We start from the raw sequence: 23,214 nt of genomic DNA, 5'->3' as shown, positions 1-23,214 counted from the left end.
ATGACTCCCAATGGAGTTTCACAATTCCGACCACCAATACTCCCCGTCAGGACAGACCGAGCATTACAGTTGACTTTGAGACACCTGTAAAACTTGTTGGTGTAGACCTTCAAGGTGCTCCTCAAGAAAATGGTGAATTACGGTTTGTAGTTTCCATCCAGACTGAAGACAACGGTAACTTCGACAAGATCGTAGGCAGCAGTGAGGTAAGTTTTGAATACAACTTTAAAATTAGCCACTCTTCATTTATTTGTTAATATACACTATTTTGTTTAAAATGAATGACCAAAACATTGTTGCTATTTCCTTTCAAGGGCACATCTGCACTTTTGGATGGAGACACTGTAAACTCTCTGCTATTTGAAACTTCCGACATTCCCAGAGAAGTACGGGCGGCTCGTCTGGAAGTTATTGACCTGAGAAATCCGAGCAAGAGTACAGGAAGTCTAAGGTTGGCTTTCAAGAGTTGCCAGGAAGGTATGGACAAAATTTAAGATGGCTCTTCTCCTTTTCTGCGACCTAAAAACACGTAGTCATTGTTGGTTTTAGTATAATAGCGAATAGTCTAAATCATATTTAACTGGACGTAAGCTCTTGGATCTGACATCTTGGATGTAACACACAGAAGCTTGAATACATGCAAGTTTGGTGTAAGGTTGACTAAGCAATTTTTTTTTTCTGTTTGAAGTTCTGATAAAACGGCACATTTAAGGTAACCATCATGTTATTATTATTATAGGTGTTTCTTCATCAGGTAACCAACACTAAATTGGACATATCAGCCAAACCGATACTGTTTAATTTTTATGATGCTTTGAAAAATGTCAATTTTAGGTGACGTTATGTAGAATTTGCCAACGTCATCATGACATTACCTATGTTAATTGTTTCGATGTAACATCGACTTAACTGCAAAGTTTTAGTGTTATTTCTAAAATTCTTCAGTTTCAAAACCACCCTTACCTTTACTTTGTTTTATTCCACAAAAGGCATCTACGGTTCAATTATTCAAAAATTTATATGGGTTTTCAAAACCTTAAATGAAGATTGTTAATGTTTAAAAATTGTGATGATCTAATTCTGCGTCAAGGATAAAGTTTAGAAGGGAAAAAATGTTTTTAATTTGTTGTTTAATCTCTCTCAGGTGTGGTCACAGAGAAAACTACCACAGTTGTCACAACAACAACTGTGCCAGCCACCACAGTTGCACCTACAACAACCACAACAGCACCAACAACAACCACAATGGCACCTACAACAACCACAGCCGCACCTACCACAACCACAGCCGCACCTACCACAACCACAGCCGCACCTACCACAACCACAGCAGCACCTACCACAACCACAACTGCACCTACAACTACAATGGCACCTACCACAACCACAGCAGCACCTACCACAACCACAGCAGCAACTACAACAACCACAGCCGCACCTACCACAACCACAGCCGCACCTACCACAACCACAGTTGCACCTACCACAACCACAGCCGCACCTACCACAACCACAGCCGCACCTACAACAACCACAATGGCACCTACAACAACCAAAATGGCACCAACGACCTCAAAAGCAACAACTACAACAACTGTCAGGACCACCTTGGCATCAACAACAACAGTAGAAGAGACTACAGCTGTAATAACTACAACTCCTCTGATTACTACTTCAACAAGTAAGCTGTTACTTTAGAAAAATAACATAAATGGGATAGTAAAGTTTGTATCTTATCTTATCTAGTTTCATGTATATTTTGTGTCGTTGTCTATTGCTCAAATGTAAGATTGTTTTCCTAACTTTTAAGTAAAAAAATTAATATAAAATATTTAAAAAACCTTCTCAAACAGGCAAGCCAACCACAACAGAGGTAACAACCAAACGCATTACGACTACTCCCAGTACGACTACTGCACCAACCACTGAGCAGACTACAACTATCAAAGTGACTACAACTCCAGAGGCAACTATCACAGAAAAGATTGTCATGGGTGAGAAAGAACTGTTTGTGTTGTGTTCATTTAAAAAACATTGTACAATGTAAAAGTTAAATGCAAAATATTTCTGCACCTTAGAACATGCTAACGTAGTTATACCAAAGAATTTCATTTTAATTATCAATCTATTTTGTGTTTGAGGAGGGCTTACTCTAATGTTGTACATTGTCCTCAATATCAAAGTGTATAACTTACTGTCGTTCATTTGCTTTTGTTTACAGAAACCGAAGAATCCCTAGGGGGTACAACCACATTGAAACGTCGAAGTGAGTCTTGTATTATTTTTGTTTAGCAACTAACTGTTTTCCAATAATCAAAATCTCGACTGTGTGAATCTAACCCTTGGATTCAATTACAAAAGAAATGTAAACTAAACATAAGTTGTTTGCAATAAAGATTCTTATAGCAATAAGATGCAAGCTCAATTTTAATATTGTTGTTTTCTATTATGACAGAGAGTTCTACTACTCAACCACCAACTACCACTACGCTAGAGCCTCTTGTTACCTTGCCAACAGGTAAAGTGTGGCATTAATTTACAGATTGTTCAAACATTGTATCTGCATTTAAAGAACTTCATACAAACTGTTTATTTTCAGTTCTCTATTATTAATGGTCATGCTTATATTTTTCAAATAGGTGGAAATGCCATTGGTACCATCGGTGTAGATCAAGTAACAACAAAGGACACAACCTTTATGTTCACAAGTAAGATATTTTGTTTTTGAAATCGTTCTTTTAGCCCGAATACTGGAAAACACTGAATTATAACAAAAGGCAATTGATTTCATATTTAAGTTAAATTTTAACGATAATTCTAGAGATACCACATTTTTTACACTATTTTTACTTTTTAGTGATTTATTTCCCAGTACTGTCAAATTTAGTTAATATAAATAAATATGTATAATATAATGTATCTATACATTTCAAATTACCAGCCGCTGAACCTGTAACAACTACCTTAACAACAGTAGTTACTACTGTACCAACAACAGCGACTAGTCCTACAACTACTCAGGAAACAACAACAACGACAACAACCGCTAGTACAACAACTGAAATGACGACCACTTCGACAACTACTGTTACCACTACAACTACACAAACACCAGTAACAAAAGGTAAGTTTCACCATAAGGTTTACAATAAACAACATTAATTTATAGTTTTGTACTCTTCAACTGTGAGTCATGTTCCTTTTATAATAGTAAGCATAATACTCAGTTCTTATAGTGCGCTTCATAGCATCCCTTTAGAGGGCGTATTAAAGCGCACAGTATTGTTCCTGCAAGGTATGTGGAACTTCGTTTTGAAATATGAGACCTATGCCTTTAAGCACTGTGTAATGGTTTTCAAGGTCCTGTGGCGCAATATGCAGCCAATTAAACTAGGAACATGAGCGACCCCCTTTTCTTTTTGATAAGTCTGCAGGGTTCTTTTTACATGTGTTAAACAACACACAAAACCAAGGACCTTACATCCCAGTCAAATGGAACTCGAACTGACATTCTGGTGAACAAAGACACCACAGTTTGAATTTGGTGCTCTCAACTGCTGAACCATATGGTACATCCATTAATTTTACCAAAGGGAATCAATGTGTGGTGAAGAGGTTTTCAACTTGTGGCTTAATCCCAACAAGGCCTGGTTCTTGATAATTTTACCGAGACGAAGTCGAGGTAAATTATCAAGAACCAGGCCTTCGCGGGTTTAAATCACTAGTTGAAAACCGACTCAACACACTTTGATTCCCAGGTTAAAAGGCGTAACAAGGTAAGAAACTCTGTAAAACTTATCCGTTTCCGAGTGCTTGAGCTCTGTATGTTTCCACCTCCATGATATGTTCAGTATACGTGCTGAATGTACATATACGATGTCCGTACGCATGTGTTTTCCGGTTCCAACAGCGCCTGCATCACCCGTTACAAGAAACGTCTTGCATCAAGACTAGCGCGGACAACAGGTTATAAACACTGGTCATTATCAACAGTTTAAACACCCCCACGTGACGCGCTCTCCACCAATAGGAATAGCAAAACTGTCTGAGCTATTTATGAATACTTATTAACAAATATGGGTTTCTTCCCTTAGAAAACTGTGCTGATGAACTTGGTGCATATGAACAACCACGAACTGAATCGGATGGGTCAACCCCACTGACACGAATGCTCATCGTTCCGTTCACAAGCCCAGTAACATTAACTGGTGTTCAGCTACAGGGAGACACAGCTGGTAATGCTATAACTAGTTTCACCATGAGCTATAAACTGTTTGGAGACGACTCTCCGAAGGAAGTCTTAAATAAAAAGTCAGGAGAAGTACAGGTAATGAAAAGAAATATTTAGGTACCACCCAAAATATTACTAAGGACGATTTGTGTTTGTTGTTTTTCGCTTCCAGTTAAAATATTGTTTTTGTCAATACCGAAGGTGTTTTTAGAAGGACCATATTTACTGTACAGAGGGCCGTAGCCGTTCCAGTTAAAATGTTGTTTTTATCAATACCGAAGGTGTTTTTAGAAGGACCATATTTACTGTACAGAGGGCCGTAGCCTATAACCTGATATATTTTCTAACAATTAACACAAAAACAATTATCTATTTTCAATGACAGGTGTTTGATGTTCCTTTCGACGATGACCTAACTCAGAAAGTGACTGTCCCTCTGCCATTTAATCAACTTGATAACGTGATTGAGGTTATCCTCTCCAATATCAATGTGCCTTCTGATAAACAGGCCAGTTTCATAGTGGACTTTGAAGGTTGTGCAAAACGTAAGTACTTTACGCAACCCACAAACAGTAAGCAATTTTTCACTGACTAAAATAAAATATTCAAATAGGACCATACAAAGTGTTTGATACAACATTCCTTGAAAGTATTTATGGAATTACATCTTTCATTCAGCAGTTACTGTTATCCCAACAACAACGAAAGAGGTGACTACAACTGTTTCAACCACAACACCAGAGAAGATTGAAACTACTAAGAGAACAACCACAACTACCACAACTACGCCTGAAACTACAACAACATCGGCACCTACAACAACCACAATAGTTACTACTCCTGAGGGGACAACTACAACAGAGAGTACAACAACAGCAACAACAGTTGCTCCAACAACGGCAGGTAAGATTCAGTTGTAACTTAAGGCCTAGAAATGAAAGAGGCAAAGTAAAACAACTTTTATTAATTTCAATCAAGCAAACACAATGGGAGCAGGTGTCAAATCATTCAACAAATAATTGGTTACGTTTAGATACATGATACGTGAAACAAAATATTTCCCATTAGAGTAATCATGTTTCACTTCATCATTACCAGAATACTGTGTTGAGGAAGAAAAGGGATCAGAGAAGAGTCGTCAAACATCTCCAGAAGGTGGTGAAGAGACTTCTCTCATCAACAATGACTCCCAATGGAGCTTCACAATTCCGACCACCAATACTCCCCGTCGGGAAAGACCGAGCATTACAGTTGACTTTGAGACACCTGTAAAACTTGTTGGAGTAGTCCTTCAAGGTGCCCCTCAAGAAAATGGTGAATTACGGTTTGTAGTTTCCATCCAGACTGAAGACAACGGTAACTTCGACAAGATCGTAGGCAGCAGCAAGGTAAGTTTTGAATACCACTTTAAAATAAGCCACTCTTCATTTATTTGTTAATGTACACAATTTTGTTTAAAATGAACGACCAAAACATTGTTAGAGATGTTAACATCTGTAAACATTGTTGCTATTTTGTTTTAAGGGCACATCTGCACTTTTGGATGGAGACACTGTAAACTCTCTGCTATTTGAAAATTCCGACATTCCCAGAGAAGTAAGGGCCGCTCGACTGGAAGTTATTGACCTGAGCAATCCGAGCAAGAGTACGGGAACTCTAAGGCTGTCCTTCAAGAGTTGCCAGGAAGGTATGGACATAATTAATGATTGCTTGCTAATTTTCTGTGACCTAACCAAAGGCTTCGTCATTGCTGGTTTTAATATCATAGAGAATAGTCAAAATCATATTTAACTTGACTTTAGCTCATGTTCAGAACAAAAATGAGGTGTTCGGCATGGCACTCAAATCTAAGATGTTACACACAGCAGCTTGAATACATGTGCAAGTTTGGTTTAAGGTTGACCAAGCATTTTTTAATCCTTTTGAAGTTCCGATAAAACCCCACATTTAAAGTAACATTGTAGGCTTTTCTTTTCCGGGTAACCAACACTAAATTTGACACATCAGCCGAGTCAATACTGTTATGATTTTGATCAACCTTAATATGTTCATTTAAGGTGCTGTTATGTAACATTTGCCAACGTCGCCATGACATGTATACAAAATGTGAGGATCTAACTATGTGTCAAGCGTAAAGTTTAGAAAATTATTTGTTTTAAATAAGGACATGCCAAAACACCTTAAAAGGCCTAATGTATTGTTTTATCTCACTCAGGTGTGGTCACAGAGAAAACTACCACAGTTGTCACAACAACAACTGTGCCAGCCACCACAGTTGCACCTACAACAACCACAACAGCACCAACAACAACCACAATGGCACCTACAACAACCACAGCCGCACCTACCACAACCACAGCCGCACCTACCACAACCACATTGGCGCCTACAACAACTACAGTTGCTGCAACTACAGCAGGTAAGACTAAGTTGTGAGCTGTAGCCTTAAATCACTCTTTTTAGCTTACTCTTTTTAGCTTAATGTTTATTATAAATTCTGTACAGCGTTTTGAGATTTTTTATGTATGACGCTATATTAAAAATAAATTATTATTACTATATTATTATTATTATTATTATTATTATTAAATCACAAGAATACAAAGTAAGAGAAAATGTATTCAAAAAGACATTTATTTCTTAATTAAGCAAACTGTTGGAGCAGATCAGGGTTCAAGTTTAACAATAAGACATCAGGAAATACTGGTTTACTTCTGATACATGATACTTGAAATAGAACATTTTCCGTCAGAGTCGTCACACTTTACTTCATTATTTCCAGAATACTGTGTTGAGGAAGAAAAGGGATCAGAGAAGAGCCGTAAAACATCTCCAGAAGGTGGTAAAGAGACTTCTCTCATCAACAGTGACTCCCAATGGAGCTTCACAATTCCGACCACCAATACTCCCCGTCGAGACAGACCAAGTGTTACAGTTAACTTTGAGACACCTGTCAAACTCGTTGGTGTAGACCTTCAAGGTGCCCCTCAAGAAAATGGTGAATTACGGTTTGTAGTTTCCATCCAGACTGAAGACAATGGTAACTTCGACAAGATTGTAGGCAACAGCGAGGTTAGTTTGAAATACCACTTTCAATTTAACCACTCTTCATTTATTCGTTAATTACACTGTTTTGGATAAGATGAAGTAATTAACAAAACTATTCAATTTTTTTTTTTTGAAGGGCACATCTGCACTTTTGGATGAAGACACTGTGAACTCTCTGCTATTTGAAACTTCCGACATTCCCAGAGAAGTACGAGCGGCTCGTCTGGAAGTTATTGACCTGAGCAATCCGAGCAAGAGTACAGGAACTCTAAGGTTGGCTTTCAAGAGTTGCCAGGAAGGTATGGACATAATTAATGATTGCTTTCTAATTTTCTGTGACCTAACCATATGCTAAGTCGATGATATTACATTTCAACTGATGGCACCATGAATTTTCATACCTATTTTATCCATATGACATTCAAAACCTGATGCAAAATAATACTTGCTAGCAGTTTGCTTTGTTCTCAAGATATGCAATGAGATGTCACCTTTTTTAACAATTTGTGAAAAAATTTCTGATTGATACAACATACCGTTGTCTAACAATGCACCAAGTTTCAAACTAGAGTTGGATTTGTGGTTTGGTACATCCAAAGCTTTTAAAAGAGCACCTTGAAGGCAATTATGTGACACATGATGTCATCATTAATACCCACTCATTGTTGTCTGCATTAGGGTATGAATACCAATTTTGAAATGATTATCCTAAACTTTGCCAGAGACAGGTAGAAAAAGGGTAGTTTTAATTGATGAAACCGCTCCCAAAGAGTTGCCACTTACAAGGCACTCGTGGAAGTAGCGTTTATGTAGTGTCACATTACACAATAGAAAATGAAGGCCTATGCCTTTGTTTAATAACGCAAATCAACTTACGGCTTTGTTATTTTTGATTTGATACAGATTTATGTTTACTGTTAAAAACTTTGAAATTTTACACCTAATGACGTCAACGTGGAATCACTACAGCAGTTTGAACTAGAAATTAAGATCCAATTATATGTGAAGTTCAGAAAAGAGTAATTTCTTTTTAAATACAAGCCCAAACACATAGTTAACCCTTAATAAACTGTTTCAACTTACTAAGGTGTTGTTACAACAATTTTACCTACCACAACCACAGTCGCACCTACAACAACCACAATGGCACCTACAACAACCACAATGGTACCAACGACCTCAAAAGCAACAACTACAACAACTGTCAGGACCACCTTGGCATCAACAACAACAGTAGAAGAGACTACAGCTGTAATAACTACAACTCCTCTGATTACTACTTCAACAAGTAAGCTGTTACTTAACAACAATAATAATAATGGGATAGTAAAGTTTGTATCTTATCTTGTCTAATTCCTTGTATATTTTGTACCCAAGATTTATTGAAAAGTGTTGTCTAATGCTCATGTGTAAGATTGTTTTCCTAACTTTCAAATAGAAAATAGTAAGAAAAAATATGTTTTTAAAACCTTCTAAAACAGGTGAGCCAACCACAACAGAGGTAACAACCAAACGCATTACGACTACTCCCAGTACGACTACTGCACCAACCACTGAGCAGACTACAACTATCAAAGTGACTACAACTCCAGAGGCAACTATCACAGAAAAGATTGTCATGGGTGAGAAAGCACTTTTTGTGTTATGTTCATTAAAAACACATCGTACAAAGTTAAAGGTCAATGCAAAACATTTCTGCACCGTAGAACATGCTAACAGAGTAATACCTAAGAATTTCATTTTAGTTATCAATCTATTTTGTGTTTGAGGAGGGCTTACTCTATTGTTGTACATTGTCCTCAATATCAAAGTGTATAACATACTGTCGTTCATTTGCTTTTGTTTACAGAAACCGAAGAATCCCTAGGGGGTACAACCACATTGAAACATCGAAGTGAGTCTTGTATTATTTTTGTTTAGCAACTAACTGTTTTCCAATAATCAAAATCTCGACTGTGTGAATCTAACCCTTGGATTCAATTACAAAAGAAATGTAAACTAAACATAAGTTGTTTGCAATAAAGATTCTTATAACAATAAGATGCAAGCTCAATTTTAATATTGTTGTTTTCTTATATGGCAGAGAGTTCTACTACTCAACCACCAACTACCACTACGCTTGAGCCTCTTGTTACCTTGCCAACAGGTAAAGTGTGGCATTAATTTACAGATTGTTCAAATAATTGAAAATGCCTTTAATTAATTTCATACAAATTGTTTATTTTCAGTTCTCTAATGCCCATGTGTATATTTTTCAAATAGGTGGAAACGCCATTGGTACCATTGGTGTAGATCAAGTAACAGCAACGGACACAAACTTTATGTTCACAAGTAAGATATTTTTATTTTGAGATTGTTTCTTTAAGCCTGGATATTGTAAAGCACTGAATTAAAACTAAAGGCAATTGATTTGATATTTACATGTATGTAAAATTTTAACGATAATTGTTGACAAAAGGGGAACTTGTGGTATGAGGGTGTAGTGAGAATAGCGAACTTGATAATTCTAGAGATATTTTTTTTAATTTTTTAATACTTTTACTGATGTGTTCTCCTTCACTGTCAAATTTAGTTAAATATAAATAATTATGTGTCCATATTTATCTATACATTTTGATTTACCAGCAGCCAAACCTGTTACAACTTCCTTGACAACAGTAGTTACTACTGTACCAACAACAGCAACCAGTCCCACAACTACTAAGGAAACAACAACAACGACAACAACTACGGCAAGCACTGCAGCTGAAACCACAACCACTTCTACAACAACTGTTACCACTACAACAACACCAACACCGGTAACAAAAGGTAAGTTTCACCATAAAGGCCCGGTCACACAGGCCCCGATAACGAGAACGAAAACGATAAAGATACAAATGCATGCCCTTGATTGGTTTAATGAGCGTGGGTGTATTCTGCGTGCATTTTTATCGTTCTCGTTATCGATAATCGATATCGATATGTATCAAAGCACAACACCGTATCTTTCCTGCAAGGTGTGTGGAGCTACGATTTGAAATATGAGACCTATTCCTTGAAAACATGGTGTAATGGTCTTACTGTGGCGCAAAATGTAGCCAATCATAGGAACACCACCAGGACAACCCCCTTCTCTTTTCTATTTAAATGCACTGGGTTCTTCTACGTGCATTACACAACACATGGGACCAATGACTTCACGTTCCATCCAAAGGATGAAGCAATGGTTAAGTGTCCTGCTGCCGATTTCACGAAACGCTAGGATTAATCCTATCTCGAGTTAGGATGAGTAACTCGTCCTAACTTAGGATTAATCTTAAGGTCTGCATGCTACAGCGCAGGGTTGGGACTCGTCCTAAGTTAAATCTTAAGTTAGGAATAGTTTGGTGAAGTTGATGGCTGCTTAAAGACACAAGTGTCATAACTGGTACACGAACCCACACTCTGCTAAACAGAGACACCAGATTTTGAGATCGATGCTCTCAACCACTTGACCATGATACTTCCATTCATTTTACTACTTATTAACAAATATGGTGTCTTCCCTTAGAAAACTGTGCGGATGAACTTGGTGCGTATGAACAACCAAGAACTGAATCGGATGGGTCAACCCCACTGACACGAATGCTCGTCGTTCCGTTCACAAGCCCAGTAACACTAACTGGTATTCAGCTACAAGGAGACACAGCTGGTAACGCTATTACTAGTTTCACCATGAGCTATAAACTGTTTGGAGATGACTCTTCGAAGAAGGTCAATAATGAGAAGTCAGGAAAAGTACAGGTAATGAAAAGAAATAGGTACCACCCATAATATTTACAAGGACTTTTTTTATTGCTGTTTTCCCCTCTATGCACAGTTATTTTATCAATACAAAAAGTGTTCTGATTTTATTTGCACTAAAGAAGGACCATCATTATCCAGACATTGAGGTGATCGTTTTCTTTAAACAACAAACGTGATTATTAGACATTGTTGCATTCTTACAAAAACAGACCAAAAACAGACTTCTGTTAAATAAAAGTGTGTCTAACCTGATTCCTATCAATAATTTATCTTTATATTCATGTACATATACTTTGTTTTTAGGTTATCCAGTTTTCTCAGCCGGCCCCCCCCCCCCAACCCCAAATATTCACTTGTACCATTGCTTCGTCCTTCGGATGGGTTGTAAAACCTTTGGTCCCAGTTGTTGTGTAACGCATGTAAAAGAACCCAGTGCACTTATCGAAAAGGGAAGGGGTTCGCCCCGGTGTTCCTGGTTGTGGCTGCTTCATGCGCCGTAGCACCTTGTAAACCCTAATATGTGCTACACATTTGGGTCTCAGAATCCATCACTGTATTAACCTACCTTTCTGAAAGCTTGTATGTACTCAGCGCCTTGAGTACCTTGTTTGGTAGATACTTGCGTTATATAAGACTTTGATATTATTATTATTACCTTACAATTGAAAAAATATCTTATTTCCATGACAGGTGTTCGATGTTCCTTTCAGCGCTGACTTTACTCAGAAAGTGACTGTCCCTCTACCATTTAATCAACTTGATAACGTGATTGAGGTTATCCTCTCAAATATCAATGTGCCTTCTGATAAAAAGGCTAGTTTCACAGTGGACTTTGAAGGTTGTGCAAAACGTAAGTACTTTAAGAAGCACCAACAAAAAATTAGCAAAATTTCACCAACTAAAATAAAATCATAAAACGAGACCATATAAAGTGTTTGACCTCACAACATTCCTTGTTTGAGTGCCTAAAATATTTATCAATTTTATTTTTCGTTCAGCGGTTACTGTTATCCCAACAACAACGAAAGAGGTGACTACAACTGTTTCAACCACAACACCAGAGAAGATAGAAACTACTAAGGTAGCAACAACGACCACAACCACGCCGGAAACTACAACAACATCGGCACCTACAACGACCACAATAGTCACTACTCCTGAAGGAACAACTACAACAGAGAGTACAACATTAACAACCGTTGCTCCAACAACAGCAGGTAAGATACAAATCGGAGACACAAAGTTATCAGCCTAAGCTTAGTTGGATTTTATCTCAATATCTGTAGGTATCATTTGTGAAGAACGATACAGTTAACAATAATTTAAAAAGACAAAATTTCATCATTTATTTTAACATTAATTCTCAAACAGGCAAGCCAGCCACAACAGAGGTAACAACCAAACGCATTACGACTACTCCCAGTACGACTACTGCACCAACCACTGAGCAGACTACAACTATCAAAGTGACTACAACTCCAGAGGCAACTATCACAGAAAAGATTGTCATGGGTGAGAAAGCACTTTTTGTGTTATGTTCATTTAAAAACATTGTTCAATGTAAAAGTTAAATGCAAAACATTTCTGCCCATACAAACACAATAACAATAGCTATACTCTTGAGAATTTCTGATGTGTTGAGGAGGGCTTACTCTATTGTTGTACATGTACAGCCACAATATCAGAGGATGTAACTTGGTCCTTCATATGCTTTTGTTTACAGAAACCGTACAATCACAAAGGGGTACAACCACATTGAAACAGCGACGTGACTCATTTTTTCTTTAGCTTTAAGCAAGAAGTTGTTTCTCAATACTCAAGTCTCAACTAAGTGAATCCAACACTTGAATTATACCTTATTACAAAAGGAATGGAAATTATTTTTTGCATTTGTATTCCTACTTCAATGAGATGCAAGCTGAATATTACTATTGTTGTTTTCTTATATATGACAGAGAGTCCTACTACTCAACCACCAACTACCACTACGTTTGAGCCTCTTGTAACCCTGCCAACAGGTAAAGAGTGACTTTTATTTACAGATTGTACAAATATTGTATCTGCCTATAATGAATTTTAACTGTTTCTTTTCAATCCTCTACTAATGCCCATGCTTACTTTTCAAATAGGTGGAAACGCCATTGGTACCATTGGTGTAGATCAAGTAACAGCAACGGACACAAGTTTTATGTTCACAAGTAAGATATTTTGGGCTTGAGATTTTTTTTTATAGCCTGATTATTGGAAAGCAATGAACTAACACATTGAAACCTCGAAGTGAGTCTTATTTTGTAGTTTTAGCAAATAATTGTTTTTCAATAGTCAAGTCTCAACTGTGTGATTCCAACCCTTGGCATTATACCTTATTACAAAAGGAATGGTAATTATTATTGCGTTTTTATTCCTTCTTAAATGGGATGCAAGCTCAACTTTAATATTGTTGTTTTCTTATCTGGCAGGGAGTTCTACTACTCAACCACCAACTACCACTACGCTTGAGCCTCTTGTAACCTTGCCAACAGGTAAAGAGTGCCATTTATTTAAAGATTGTGCAAATATTGTATCTGCCTATGAATTATATACAAACTGTTTCTTTTCAATCCTCTACTAATGCCCATGCTTACTTTTCAAATAGGTGGAAACGCCATTGGTACCATTGGTGTAGATCAAGTAACAGCAACGGACACAAACTTTATGTTCACAAGTAAGATAATTTGTGTTTGAGATTGTTTCTTTTAGCCTGATTATTGGAAAGCAATGAATTAACACAAAAGGCAGTTGATTTTATATGTTCAATTGAGAAAGAAAAATTTGACTGGTATGAGAAATTACATAGAATATAGAGAACTTGATAATGCTAGAGATACCACGTTTTTGTTTACATTTTATTCTACTCTTCACTATTAAATACATTTTATGTCACTGTCAAAATGTTTAGTATATACAATTACTTGTGAATATCTATATATTTTGATTTATCAGCTGCCGAACCTGTAACAACTACCTTGACAACAGTAGTTACTACCGTACCAACAACAGCGACTAGTCCTACAACTACTAAGGAAACAACAACAACGACAACAACCGCAAGTACAACAACTGAAATGACAACCACTTCGACAACTACTGTTACCACTACAACAACACCAACACCAGTAACTAAAGGTAAACTTCAATGTCTGGCTAATTTCATTTTTTCAGTCAGTCATCACCATGACCATTGTTTTGAACTTGAATCAAATCTTTCAACTACTCTTCTCCTCTAGGAAACTGTGCTGATGAACTTACAAAATATCAAGAAGGGACATCTGAACTGGATGGGCAATCTCCACAGGCGCGAGCCTATCAAGCTCGATTCTCAACCCCTGTAACAGTGACTGGTGTTCAGCTACAGGGAGACTCTGATGGTAATGCTATCACTAGTTACACACTGAGATACAAACTGTATGGAGAGGATGCCGAGAAACAATTTGTAGATTCCTCTGGAGTAGAACAGGTAAGAAGTCATTCATAAAGTCGTACTTTATGACAACAATAACATACAGCATTTATATGAGGCGCCTTTTTCCCAAGGTTTCAATGTAAAGTGAAGTCAAAGAGTCAAGTATTTCTGTACAAATGAGTCTCAAATAGTTTCGTTAATTAATTGTGTGAAATTGCATGGCGAGGATGTGATGGTAATGAGTTCCACAGATTTGGAGCGCTCGGAGAAAATGCACGCAAACCAGCTCTGGAGACGGTACGATGTACTGTCAAGAGGTTCTCTGAGGAAGAGAGTAGGGAACACGGTGGGACACACAGTTGTAGCATGTCAGATATGTATGATGGTGACTGGTGAGCAAGGGGTTTGAAGACATGAAGACGAAGTTTGATGTCAATTCTGTTTGCTATGGGGTTCAGGCATTGCACGGTGAGGTATCAATGCACAGTTTGCAGTAACATCATGGTAATGCCATGAGTTCAAATTCATCTTGCTGTGTAAATAGGGGCACTCCCATAGGTTCTCAAATTTTGAAGGTCTTAAAGCGAATGTCAGAGAGGGTGTTCAACAAAAACCTTAGGGTATGAATGGGTAGCAGCCAATGAATGAAACTCTGATTTAAGAACACAAATTTGAAACTTTGAACTTTTTCAATACACCTACAGATTGCGGCACTTACTTATATGTGCCATACTTCACATAAACTACAGCTGAATTGTTTTTCTTTTTCACATTAAAAAAAAAATTCAAGGAGGTTGTTCTGTAGAGCACAATTATGACAAATTGTTGTACATTGTTGCCAGCCCCTACAAATTTAACATCTTTTTCATTTTAAAAAAGCTGAAAAAGTGCTACATCTTGGATTTCAGTAATTTTTTCATTCAAATGTTCATGACAGGTGTTCACTGTACTTCTGGGTGTCGACATTACGCAGAAAGTCACTGTTCCTGTAAATCCCCAACTCGACAACGTTGAGAAGGTTACGTTGCTGAACATCAATGTATTGGGTAAAAAGGCCAGCTTTAAAGTGGAATTTGAAGGCTGTGCAAAACGTAAGTTGTCCAAACCACTAACCTCATCTAAATTTCTGCTTTTTAAATGCTTTACATTTTCCCAAGTAACTATCTAACAAGTAAAACTTTTACACAGAAATGAAGACATTCCAAAACAGTGTAGCCGTTATGAAAGCACTTCTAGCAATAATTACAGTGCATTGTACAATTCTTTTAGGGTCTCTAAATATTTGTATTTTTGCAACAGCTTCTGTTATCCCAACAACAACGAAAGAGGTGACTACAACTGTTTCAACCACAACACCAGAGAAAATTGAAACTACTAAGGTAGCAACAACGACCACAACCACGCCAGAAACTACAACAACATCGGCACCTACAACGACCACAATAGTCACTACTCCTGAAGGAACAACTACAACAGAGAGTACAACAATAACAACCGTTGCTCCAACAACAGCAGGTAAGATACAAATCGGAGACACAAAGTTATCAACCAAAGCTAAGTTGGATTTTATCTCAATATTTCTAAGTATCATTTGTGAAGAACGACACAGTTAACAATGTTTTAAAAAGACCAAATTTCATCATTTATTTTAACATTAATTCTCAAACAGGCAAGCCAGCCACAACAGAGGTAACAACCAAACGCATTACGACTACTCCCAGTTTGACTACTGCACCAACCACTGAGCAGACTACAACTATCAAAGCTACTACAACTCCAGAGGCAACTATCACAGAAAAGATTGTCATGGGTGAGAAAAAAAACTGTTTGTGTTGGGTTCATTTAAAAAACATTGTATGCTGTAAAAGTTAAATGCAAAACATTTCTGCCCATACAAACACAACAACATAATTATTTTTGACAATTTCTGATATGTGTTTGAGGAGAGCTTACTCTAATGCTGCACATGTACAGCCACAATATCAGAGGATCTAACTTGGTCCTTCATATGGTTTTGTTTACAGAAACCGAACGATCGCAAGGGGGTACAACCACATTGAAACAGCGACGTGAGTAATTTTTCTTTTGCTTTAAGCAAGAAGTTGTTTTTCAATACTCAGGTCTCAACTAAGTGAACCCAACCCTTGGATTATACCTTATTACAAAAGGAATGGTAAACAAATATTGAGTGGCTCAGAGTGGAACAGTACAAATTTTACCGAGCGATAATATTCCTTCCATTCCACAAATTAAAGCCACTCAATATTTGTTTTATACAACTGACATAATAGATCCTGGTCATTTGATGTGTTTTAAAAGTATAACATTATGAAAAATCACACAAATTACTGACAACCAAAAATCATATAGCGCCGTGTAGCGGCAACAATGCACAAATTGGATCACAACCTTTTGCTCAGGTGCTCCTTTATTGTAGCAGCGGCGCGGCGGCGCTGTACTGCTCAAAAACATGGGGAACAAGGATGATCCTAACTGTTGAATGGGAAATGCTAATCCCCATGGGCGAATAGGTCTTTTTGATCGCTGGTGCGGATGGGAGTAATAGTGAATGTCACGTGAAGTAAGTTCCACCAATCAAATGACAAGGATCTGTATGTCAGTTATATAAAAGTTATTATTGCTTTTGTATTCCTATTTCAATGAGATGCAAGCTAAATATTAATATTGTTGTTTTCTTATATATGACAGAGAGTTCTACTACTCAACCACCAACTACCACTACGCTTGAGCCTCTTGTTACCTTGCCAACAGGTAAAGAGTGACTTTTATTTACAGATTGTACAAATATTGTATCTGCCTATAATGAATTTTAACTGTTTCTTTTCAATCCTCTACTAATGCCCATGCTTACTTTTCAAATAGGTGGAAACGCCATTGGTACCATTGGTGTAGATCAAGTAACAGCAACGGACACAAACTTTATGTTCACAAGTAAGATACTTTGTGTTTGAGATTGTTTCTTTTAGCCTGATTATTGGAAAGCAATGAATCATCACAAAAGGCAATTGAATTTATATGTGTTTAATTGAGAAAGAAAAATTTGACTGGTATGAGAAATTACATAGAATATAGAGAACTTGATAATGCTAGAGATACCACGTTTTTGTTTACATTTTATTCTACTCTTTACTATTAAATGCATTTTACGTCACTGTCAAAATGTTTAGTATATACAATTACTTGTGAATATCTATATATTTTGATTTATCAGCTGCCGAACCTGTAACAACTACCTTGACAACAGTAGTTACTACTGTACCAACAACAGCGACCAGTCCTACAACTACTAAGGAAACAACAACAACGACAACAACCGCAAGTACAACAACTGAAATGACAACCACTTCGACAACTACTGTTACCACTACAACAACACCAACACCAGTAACTAAAGGTAAACTTCAATGTCTGGCTAATTTCATTTTTTTCAGTCAGTCATCACCATGACCCAGTGTTCTGAACTTGAATCAAATCTTTCAACTACTCTTCTCCTCTAGGAAACTGTGCTGATGAACTTACAAAATATCAAGAAGGGACATCTGAACTGGATGGGCAATCTCCACAGGCGCGAGCCTATCAAGCTCGATTCTCAACCCCTGTAACAGTGACTGGTGTTCAGCTACAGGGAGACTCTGATGGTAATGCTATCACTAGTTACACACTGAGATACAAACTGTATGGAGAGGATGCCGAGAAACAATTTGTAGATTCCTCTGGAGTAGAACAGGTAAGAAGTCATTCATAAAGTCGTACTTTATGACAACAATAACATACAACATTTATATGAGGCGCCTTTTTCCCAAGGTTTCAATGTAAAGTGAAGTCAAAGAGTCAAGTATTTCTGTACAAATGAGTCTCAAATAGTTTCGTTAATTAATTGTGTGAAATTGCATGGCGAGGATGTGATGGTAATGAGTTCCACAGATTTGGAGCGCTCGGAGAAAATGCACGCAAACCAGCTCTGGAGACGGTACGATGTACTGTCAAGAGGTTCTCTGAGGAAGAGAGTAGGGAACACGGTGGGACACACAGTTGTAGCATGTCAGATATGTATGATGGTGACTGGTGAGCAAGTGGTTTGAAGACATGAAGACGAAGTTTGATGTCAATTCTGTTTGCTATGGGGTTCAGGCATTGCACGGTGAGGTATCAATGCACAGTTTGCAGTAACATCATGGTAATGCCATGTGTTCAAATTCATCTTGCTGTGTAAATAGGGGCACTCCCATAGGTTCTCAAATTTCGAAGGTCTTAAAGCGAATGTCAGAGAGGGTGTTCAACAAAAACCTTAGGGTATGAATGGGTAGCAGCCAATGAATGAAACTCTGATTTAAGAACACAAATTTGAAACTTTGAACTTTTTCAATACACCTACAGATTGCAGCACTTACTTATATGTGCCATACTTCACATAAACTACAGCTGAATTGTTTTTCTTTTTCACATTAAAAAAAAAATGCAAGGAGGTTGTTCTGTAGAGCACAATTATGACAAATTGTTGTACATTGTTGCCAGCCCCTACAAATTTAACATCTTTTTCATTTTAAAAAAGCTGAAAAAGTGCTACATCTTGGATTTCAGTAATTTTTTCATTCAAATGTTCATGACAGGTGTTCACTGTACTTCTGGGTGTCGACATTACGCAGAAAGTCACTGTTCCTGTAAATCCCCAACTCGACAACGTTGAGAAGGTTACGTTGCTGAACATCAATGTATTGGGTAAAAAGGCCAGCTTTAAAGTGGAATTTGAAGGCTGTGCAAAACGTAAGTTGTCCAAACCACTAACCTTATCTAAATTTCTGCTTTTTAAATGCTTTACAATTTCCCAAGTAACTATCTAACAAGTAAAACTTTTACACAGAAATGAAGACATTCCAAAAGAGTGTAGCCGTTATGAAAGCACTTCTAGCAATAATTACAGTGCATTGTACAATTCTTTTAGGGTCTCTAAATATTTGTATTTTTGCAACAGCTTCTGTTATCCCAACAACAACGAAAGAGGTGACTACAACTGTTTCAACCACAACACCAGAGAAAATTGAAACTACTAAGGTAGCAACAACGACCACAACCACGCCAGAAACTACAACAACATCGGCACCTACAACGACCACAATAGTCACTACTCCTGAAGGAACAACTACAACAGAGAGTACAACAATAACAACCGTTGCTCCAACAACAGCAGGTAAGATACAAATCGGAGACACAAAGTTATCAGCCTAAGCTAAGTTGGATTTTATCTCAATATCTGTAGGTATCATTTGTGAAGAACGATACAGTTAACAATAATTTAAAAAGACCAAACTTCATCATTTATTTTAACATTAATTCTCAAACAGGTAAGCCAGCCACAACAGAGGTAACAACCAAACGCATTACGACTACTCCCAGTACGACTACTGCACCAACCACTGAGCAGACTACAACTATCAAAGTGACTACAACTCCAGAGGCAACTATCACAGAAAAGATTGTCATGGGTGAGAAAGCACTTTTTGTGTTATGTTCATTTAAAAACATTGTTCAATGTAAAAGTTAAATGCAAAACATTTCTGCCCATACAAACACAATAACAATAGCTATACTCTTGAGAATTTCTGATGTGTTGAGGAGAGCTTACTCTATTGTTGTACATGTACAGCCACAATATCAGAGGATGTAACTTGGTCCTTCATATGCTTTTGTTTACAGAAACCGGACAATCACAAAGGGGTACAACCACATTGAAACAGCGACGTGAGTCATTTTTTCTTTAGCTTTAAGCAAGAAGTTGTTTCTCAATACTCAAGTCTCAACTAAGTGAATCCAACACTTGAATTATACCTTATTACAAAAGGAATGGAAATTATTTTTTGCATTTGTATTCCTACTTCAATGAGATGCAAGCTGAATATTACTATTGTTGTTTTCTTATATATGACAGAGAGTCCTACTACTCAACCACCAACTACCACTACGCTTGAGCCTCTTGTTACCTTGCCAACAGGTAAAGAGTGACTTTTATTTACAGATTGTACAAATATTGTATCTGCCTATAATGAATTTTAACTGTTTCTTTTCAATCCTCTACTAATGCCCATGCTTACTTTTCAAATAGGTGGAAACGCCATTGGTACCATTGGTGTAGATCAAGTAACAGCAACGGACACAAGTTTTATGTTCACAAGTAAGATATTTTGGGTTTGAGATTTTTTTTTATAGCCTGATTATTGGAAAGCAATGAATTAACACATTGAAACCTCGAAGTGAGTCTTATTTTGTAGTTTTAGCAAATAATTGTTTTTCAATAGTCAAGTCTCGACTGTGTGATTCCAACCCTTGGCATTATACCTTATTACAAAAGGAATGGTAATTATTATTGTGTTTTTATTCCTTCTTAAATGGGATGCAAGCTCAACTTTAATATTGTTGTTTTCTTATCTGGCAGGGAGTTCTACTACTCAACCACCAACTACCACTACGCTTGAGCCTCTTGTAACCTTGCCAACAGGTAAAGAGTAACATTTATTTACAGATTGTACAAATATTGTATCTGCCTATTTATGAATTTTAACTGTTTCTTTTCAATCCTCTACTAATGGCCATGCTTACTTTTCAAATAGGTGGAAACGCCATTGGTACCATTGGTGTAGATCAAGTAACAGCAACGGACACAAGTTTTATGTTCACAAGTAAGATATTTTGTGTTTGAGATTTTTTCTTTTAGCCTGATTATTGGAAAGCAATGAATTAACACAAAAGGCAATTGAATTTATATGTGTTCAATTGAGAAAGAAAAATTTGACTGGTATGAGAAGTTACATAGAATATAGAGAACTTGATAATGCTAGAGATACCACGTTTTTGTTTACATTTTATTCTACTCTTTACTATTAAATGCATTTTACATCACTGTCAAAATGTTTAGTATATACAATTACTTGTGAATATCTATATATTTTGATTTATCAGCTGCCGAACCTGTAACAACTACCTTGACAACAGTAGTTACTACTGTACCAACAACAGCGACTAGTCCTACAACTACTAAGGAAACAACAACAACGACAACAACCGCAAGTACAACAACTGAAATGACAACCACTTCGACAACTACTGTTACCACTACAACAACACCAACACCAGTAACTAAAGGTAAACTTCAATGTCCGGGTAATTTCATTTTAGTCAGTCATCACCATGACCCAGTGTTTTGAACTTGAATCAAATCTATCAATTACTCTTTTCCTTTAGGAAACTGTGCTGATGAACTTACAAAATATCAAGAAGGGACATCTGAACTGAACGGGCAATCTCCACAGGCGCGAGCCTATCAAGCTCGATTCTCAACCCCTGTAACAGTGACTGGTGTTCAGCTACAGGGAGACTCTGATGGTAATGCTATCACTAGTTACACACTGAGATACAAACTGTATGGAGAGGATGCTGAGAAAGAATTTGTAGATTCCTCTGGAGTAGAACAGGTAAGGTATCAATAAACAGTTTTCAGATTTAAGAACAGCAAATCTGAAACCTTGAACTATGAAGATACACCTATCACTGCAGTGACTCACATTTGCAGTACTTCACACAAAATATTGCTGAATTATCTACAAAAACAATATTTATTGAGTTTGTTCTGTAAAGCTCAAGAATAACAGTTGTTGCCAGCGCCTACAAACTTAACATCTTGGATTCTTGGTCACTTTGTTAATTAGCTGAAAAAGTGCTACATCTTGGATTTCAGTTCATTATTTGTTTTAATCCAAAATTTTTGACAGGTGTTCACTGTACCTCTGGGTGTCGACATTACGCAGAAACTGACAGTTCCTGTAAGTCCCCAACTCGACAACGTTGAGAAGGTAACGCTGCTGAACATCAATGTGCCATTGGGTAAAAAGGCCAGCTTCCAAGTGGAATTTGAAGGCTGTGCAAAACGTAAGTTTTTCACCATTTCTTGTTTTTCAACTACCCTCATCAAAATTTCTTTGGCAAATAAACTCTATTTTCTATTGACAACGCTACAAGCGATTCTTTCACAGAATAACTGACAACCTTCCTATTGGGAACATAACTATATTTCACATAGAATTGTACAGATTTGCAATTGCAACAGGAAAAATTACACTTTCATCTTGTGCCGGATGTTTTTGTCTGGCTTAAAGATTTTTAATTTATCAAAGGGTAGGGGACAAGGTCCGTTTTTAAGGAATGCTGATTGTGAATGTTTGTCTTAATTTGCTATTAATACAAAATTACTCTAAAACACACACCTTGGCAAATATACTCCTCGTGAACTGAACACAAGATTATTTATTACAGTAACCAATGTTAATGATTGGATAAGGATTTCTTCTATTCACGAGGCCATAATCTAAAGTTGAAGACATTACAGTCCTGTTCTGTAATTGAAGTTACCAACTGCCCAGTATAAGTTAAGCAACAGCAATTAGAGTAGCCAACTGCATGGTAGTTGTAACCAAAAGGCAATTGGAGTAACCAACTGCAATTGTGGTAACAAAAGTGCCCGGTAGTAGTAACCAATGGCAGTTGTAGTAATTAACTGTCCAGTAGAAGTAGCCAACAAAGCTCGTAGTGATTCCTCAACACTTCCCTGTATTATCAACACTGGCATGTATTCAATAAGGTTAACATCTTACCATTAGCTCTTGTGTGTAACCATTAGCAGTAGGTAAATTATTCCTAAGAACGTTGCACGTGT

General features: G+C 37.1%; 1 protein-coding gene across 1 annotated transcript in view; it reads left to right on the top strand.

The window, feature by feature from the left end:
- Positions 1-1,990: 1,990 nt before the first annotated feature.
- Positions 1,991-23,214, top strand: part of LOC139949159 (uncharacterized) — a 45,782-nt gene continuing 24,558 nt past the window's right edge. The window contains exons 1-49 of the mRNA XM_071947559.1: positions 1,991-1,994; positions 2,222-2,266; positions 2,456-2,518; positions 2,640-2,708; positions 2,942-3,124; positions 4,095-4,327; positions 4,617-4,776; positions 4,910-5,134; positions 5,330-5,619; positions 5,756-5,918; positions 6,447-6,650; positions 7,014-7,303; positions 7,416-7,578; positions 8,403-8,567; positions 8,761-8,901; positions 9,129-9,173; positions 9,363-9,425; positions 9,542-9,610; positions 9,905-10,090; positions 10,812-11,044; positions 11,738-11,897; positions 12,046-12,264; positions 12,419-12,559; positions 12,771-12,815; positions 13,003-13,065; positions 13,177-13,245; positions 13,507-13,569; positions 13,683-13,751; positions 14,030-14,212; positions 14,314-14,543; positions 15,427-15,580; positions 15,789-16,004; positions 16,159-16,299; positions 16,514-16,558; positions 17,199-17,261; positions 17,373-17,441; positions 17,722-17,904; positions 18,008-18,237; positions 19,121-19,274; positions 19,483-19,698; positions 19,853-19,993; positions 20,205-20,249; positions 20,437-20,499; positions 20,611-20,679; positions 20,941-21,003; positions 21,116-21,184; positions 21,465-21,647; positions 21,747-21,976; positions 22,274-22,430. Of these exons, the coding sequence (XP_071803660.1) occupies positions 1,991-1,994; positions 2,222-2,266; positions 2,456-2,518; positions 2,640-2,708; positions 2,942-3,124; positions 4,095-4,327; positions 4,617-4,776; positions 4,910-5,134; positions 5,330-5,619; positions 5,756-5,918; positions 6,447-6,650; positions 7,014-7,303; positions 7,416-7,578; positions 8,403-8,567; positions 8,761-8,901; positions 9,129-9,173; positions 9,363-9,425; positions 9,542-9,610; positions 9,905-10,090; positions 10,812-11,044; positions 11,738-11,897; positions 12,046-12,264; positions 12,419-12,559; positions 12,771-12,815; positions 13,003-13,065; positions 13,177-13,245; positions 13,507-13,569; positions 13,683-13,751; positions 14,030-14,212; positions 14,314-14,543; positions 15,427-15,580; positions 15,789-16,004; positions 16,159-16,299; positions 16,514-16,558; positions 17,199-17,261; positions 17,373-17,441; positions 17,722-17,904; positions 18,008-18,237; positions 19,121-19,274; positions 19,483-19,698; positions 19,853-19,993; positions 20,205-20,249; positions 20,437-20,499; positions 20,611-20,679; positions 20,941-21,003; positions 21,116-21,184; positions 21,465-21,647; positions 21,747-21,976; positions 22,274-22,430 (6,727 nt within the window). The remainder of the gene's footprint in view (positions 1,995-2,221; positions 2,267-2,455; positions 2,519-2,639; positions 2,709-2,941; positions 3,125-4,094; positions 4,328-4,616; positions 4,777-4,909; positions 5,135-5,329; positions 5,620-5,755; positions 5,919-6,446; positions 6,651-7,013; positions 7,304-7,415; positions 7,579-8,402; positions 8,568-8,760; positions 8,902-9,128; positions 9,174-9,362; positions 9,426-9,541; positions 9,611-9,904; positions 10,091-10,811; positions 11,045-11,737; positions 11,898-12,045; positions 12,265-12,418; positions 12,560-12,770; positions 12,816-13,002; positions 13,066-13,176; positions 13,246-13,506; positions 13,570-13,682; positions 13,752-14,029; positions 14,213-14,313; positions 14,544-15,426; positions 15,581-15,788; positions 16,005-16,158; positions 16,300-16,513; positions 16,559-17,198; positions 17,262-17,372; positions 17,442-17,721; positions 17,905-18,007; positions 18,238-19,120; positions 19,275-19,482; positions 19,699-19,852; positions 19,994-20,204; positions 20,250-20,436; positions 20,500-20,610; positions 20,680-20,940; positions 21,004-21,115; positions 21,185-21,464; positions 21,648-21,746; positions 21,977-22,273; positions 22,431-23,214) is intronic.

The sequence above is a fragment of the Asterias amurensis genome, chromosome 16, assembly GCF_032118995.1.
Source record: "Asterias amurensis chromosome 16, ASM3211899v1".
Classification (NCBI taxonomy): domain Eukaryota; kingdom Metazoa; phylum Echinodermata; class Asteroidea; order Forcipulatida; family Asteriidae; genus Asterias; species Asterias amurensis.
Note: the sequence above shows the minus strand (reverse complement) of the source record. Positions and strands in the feature narration are given on the sequence as shown.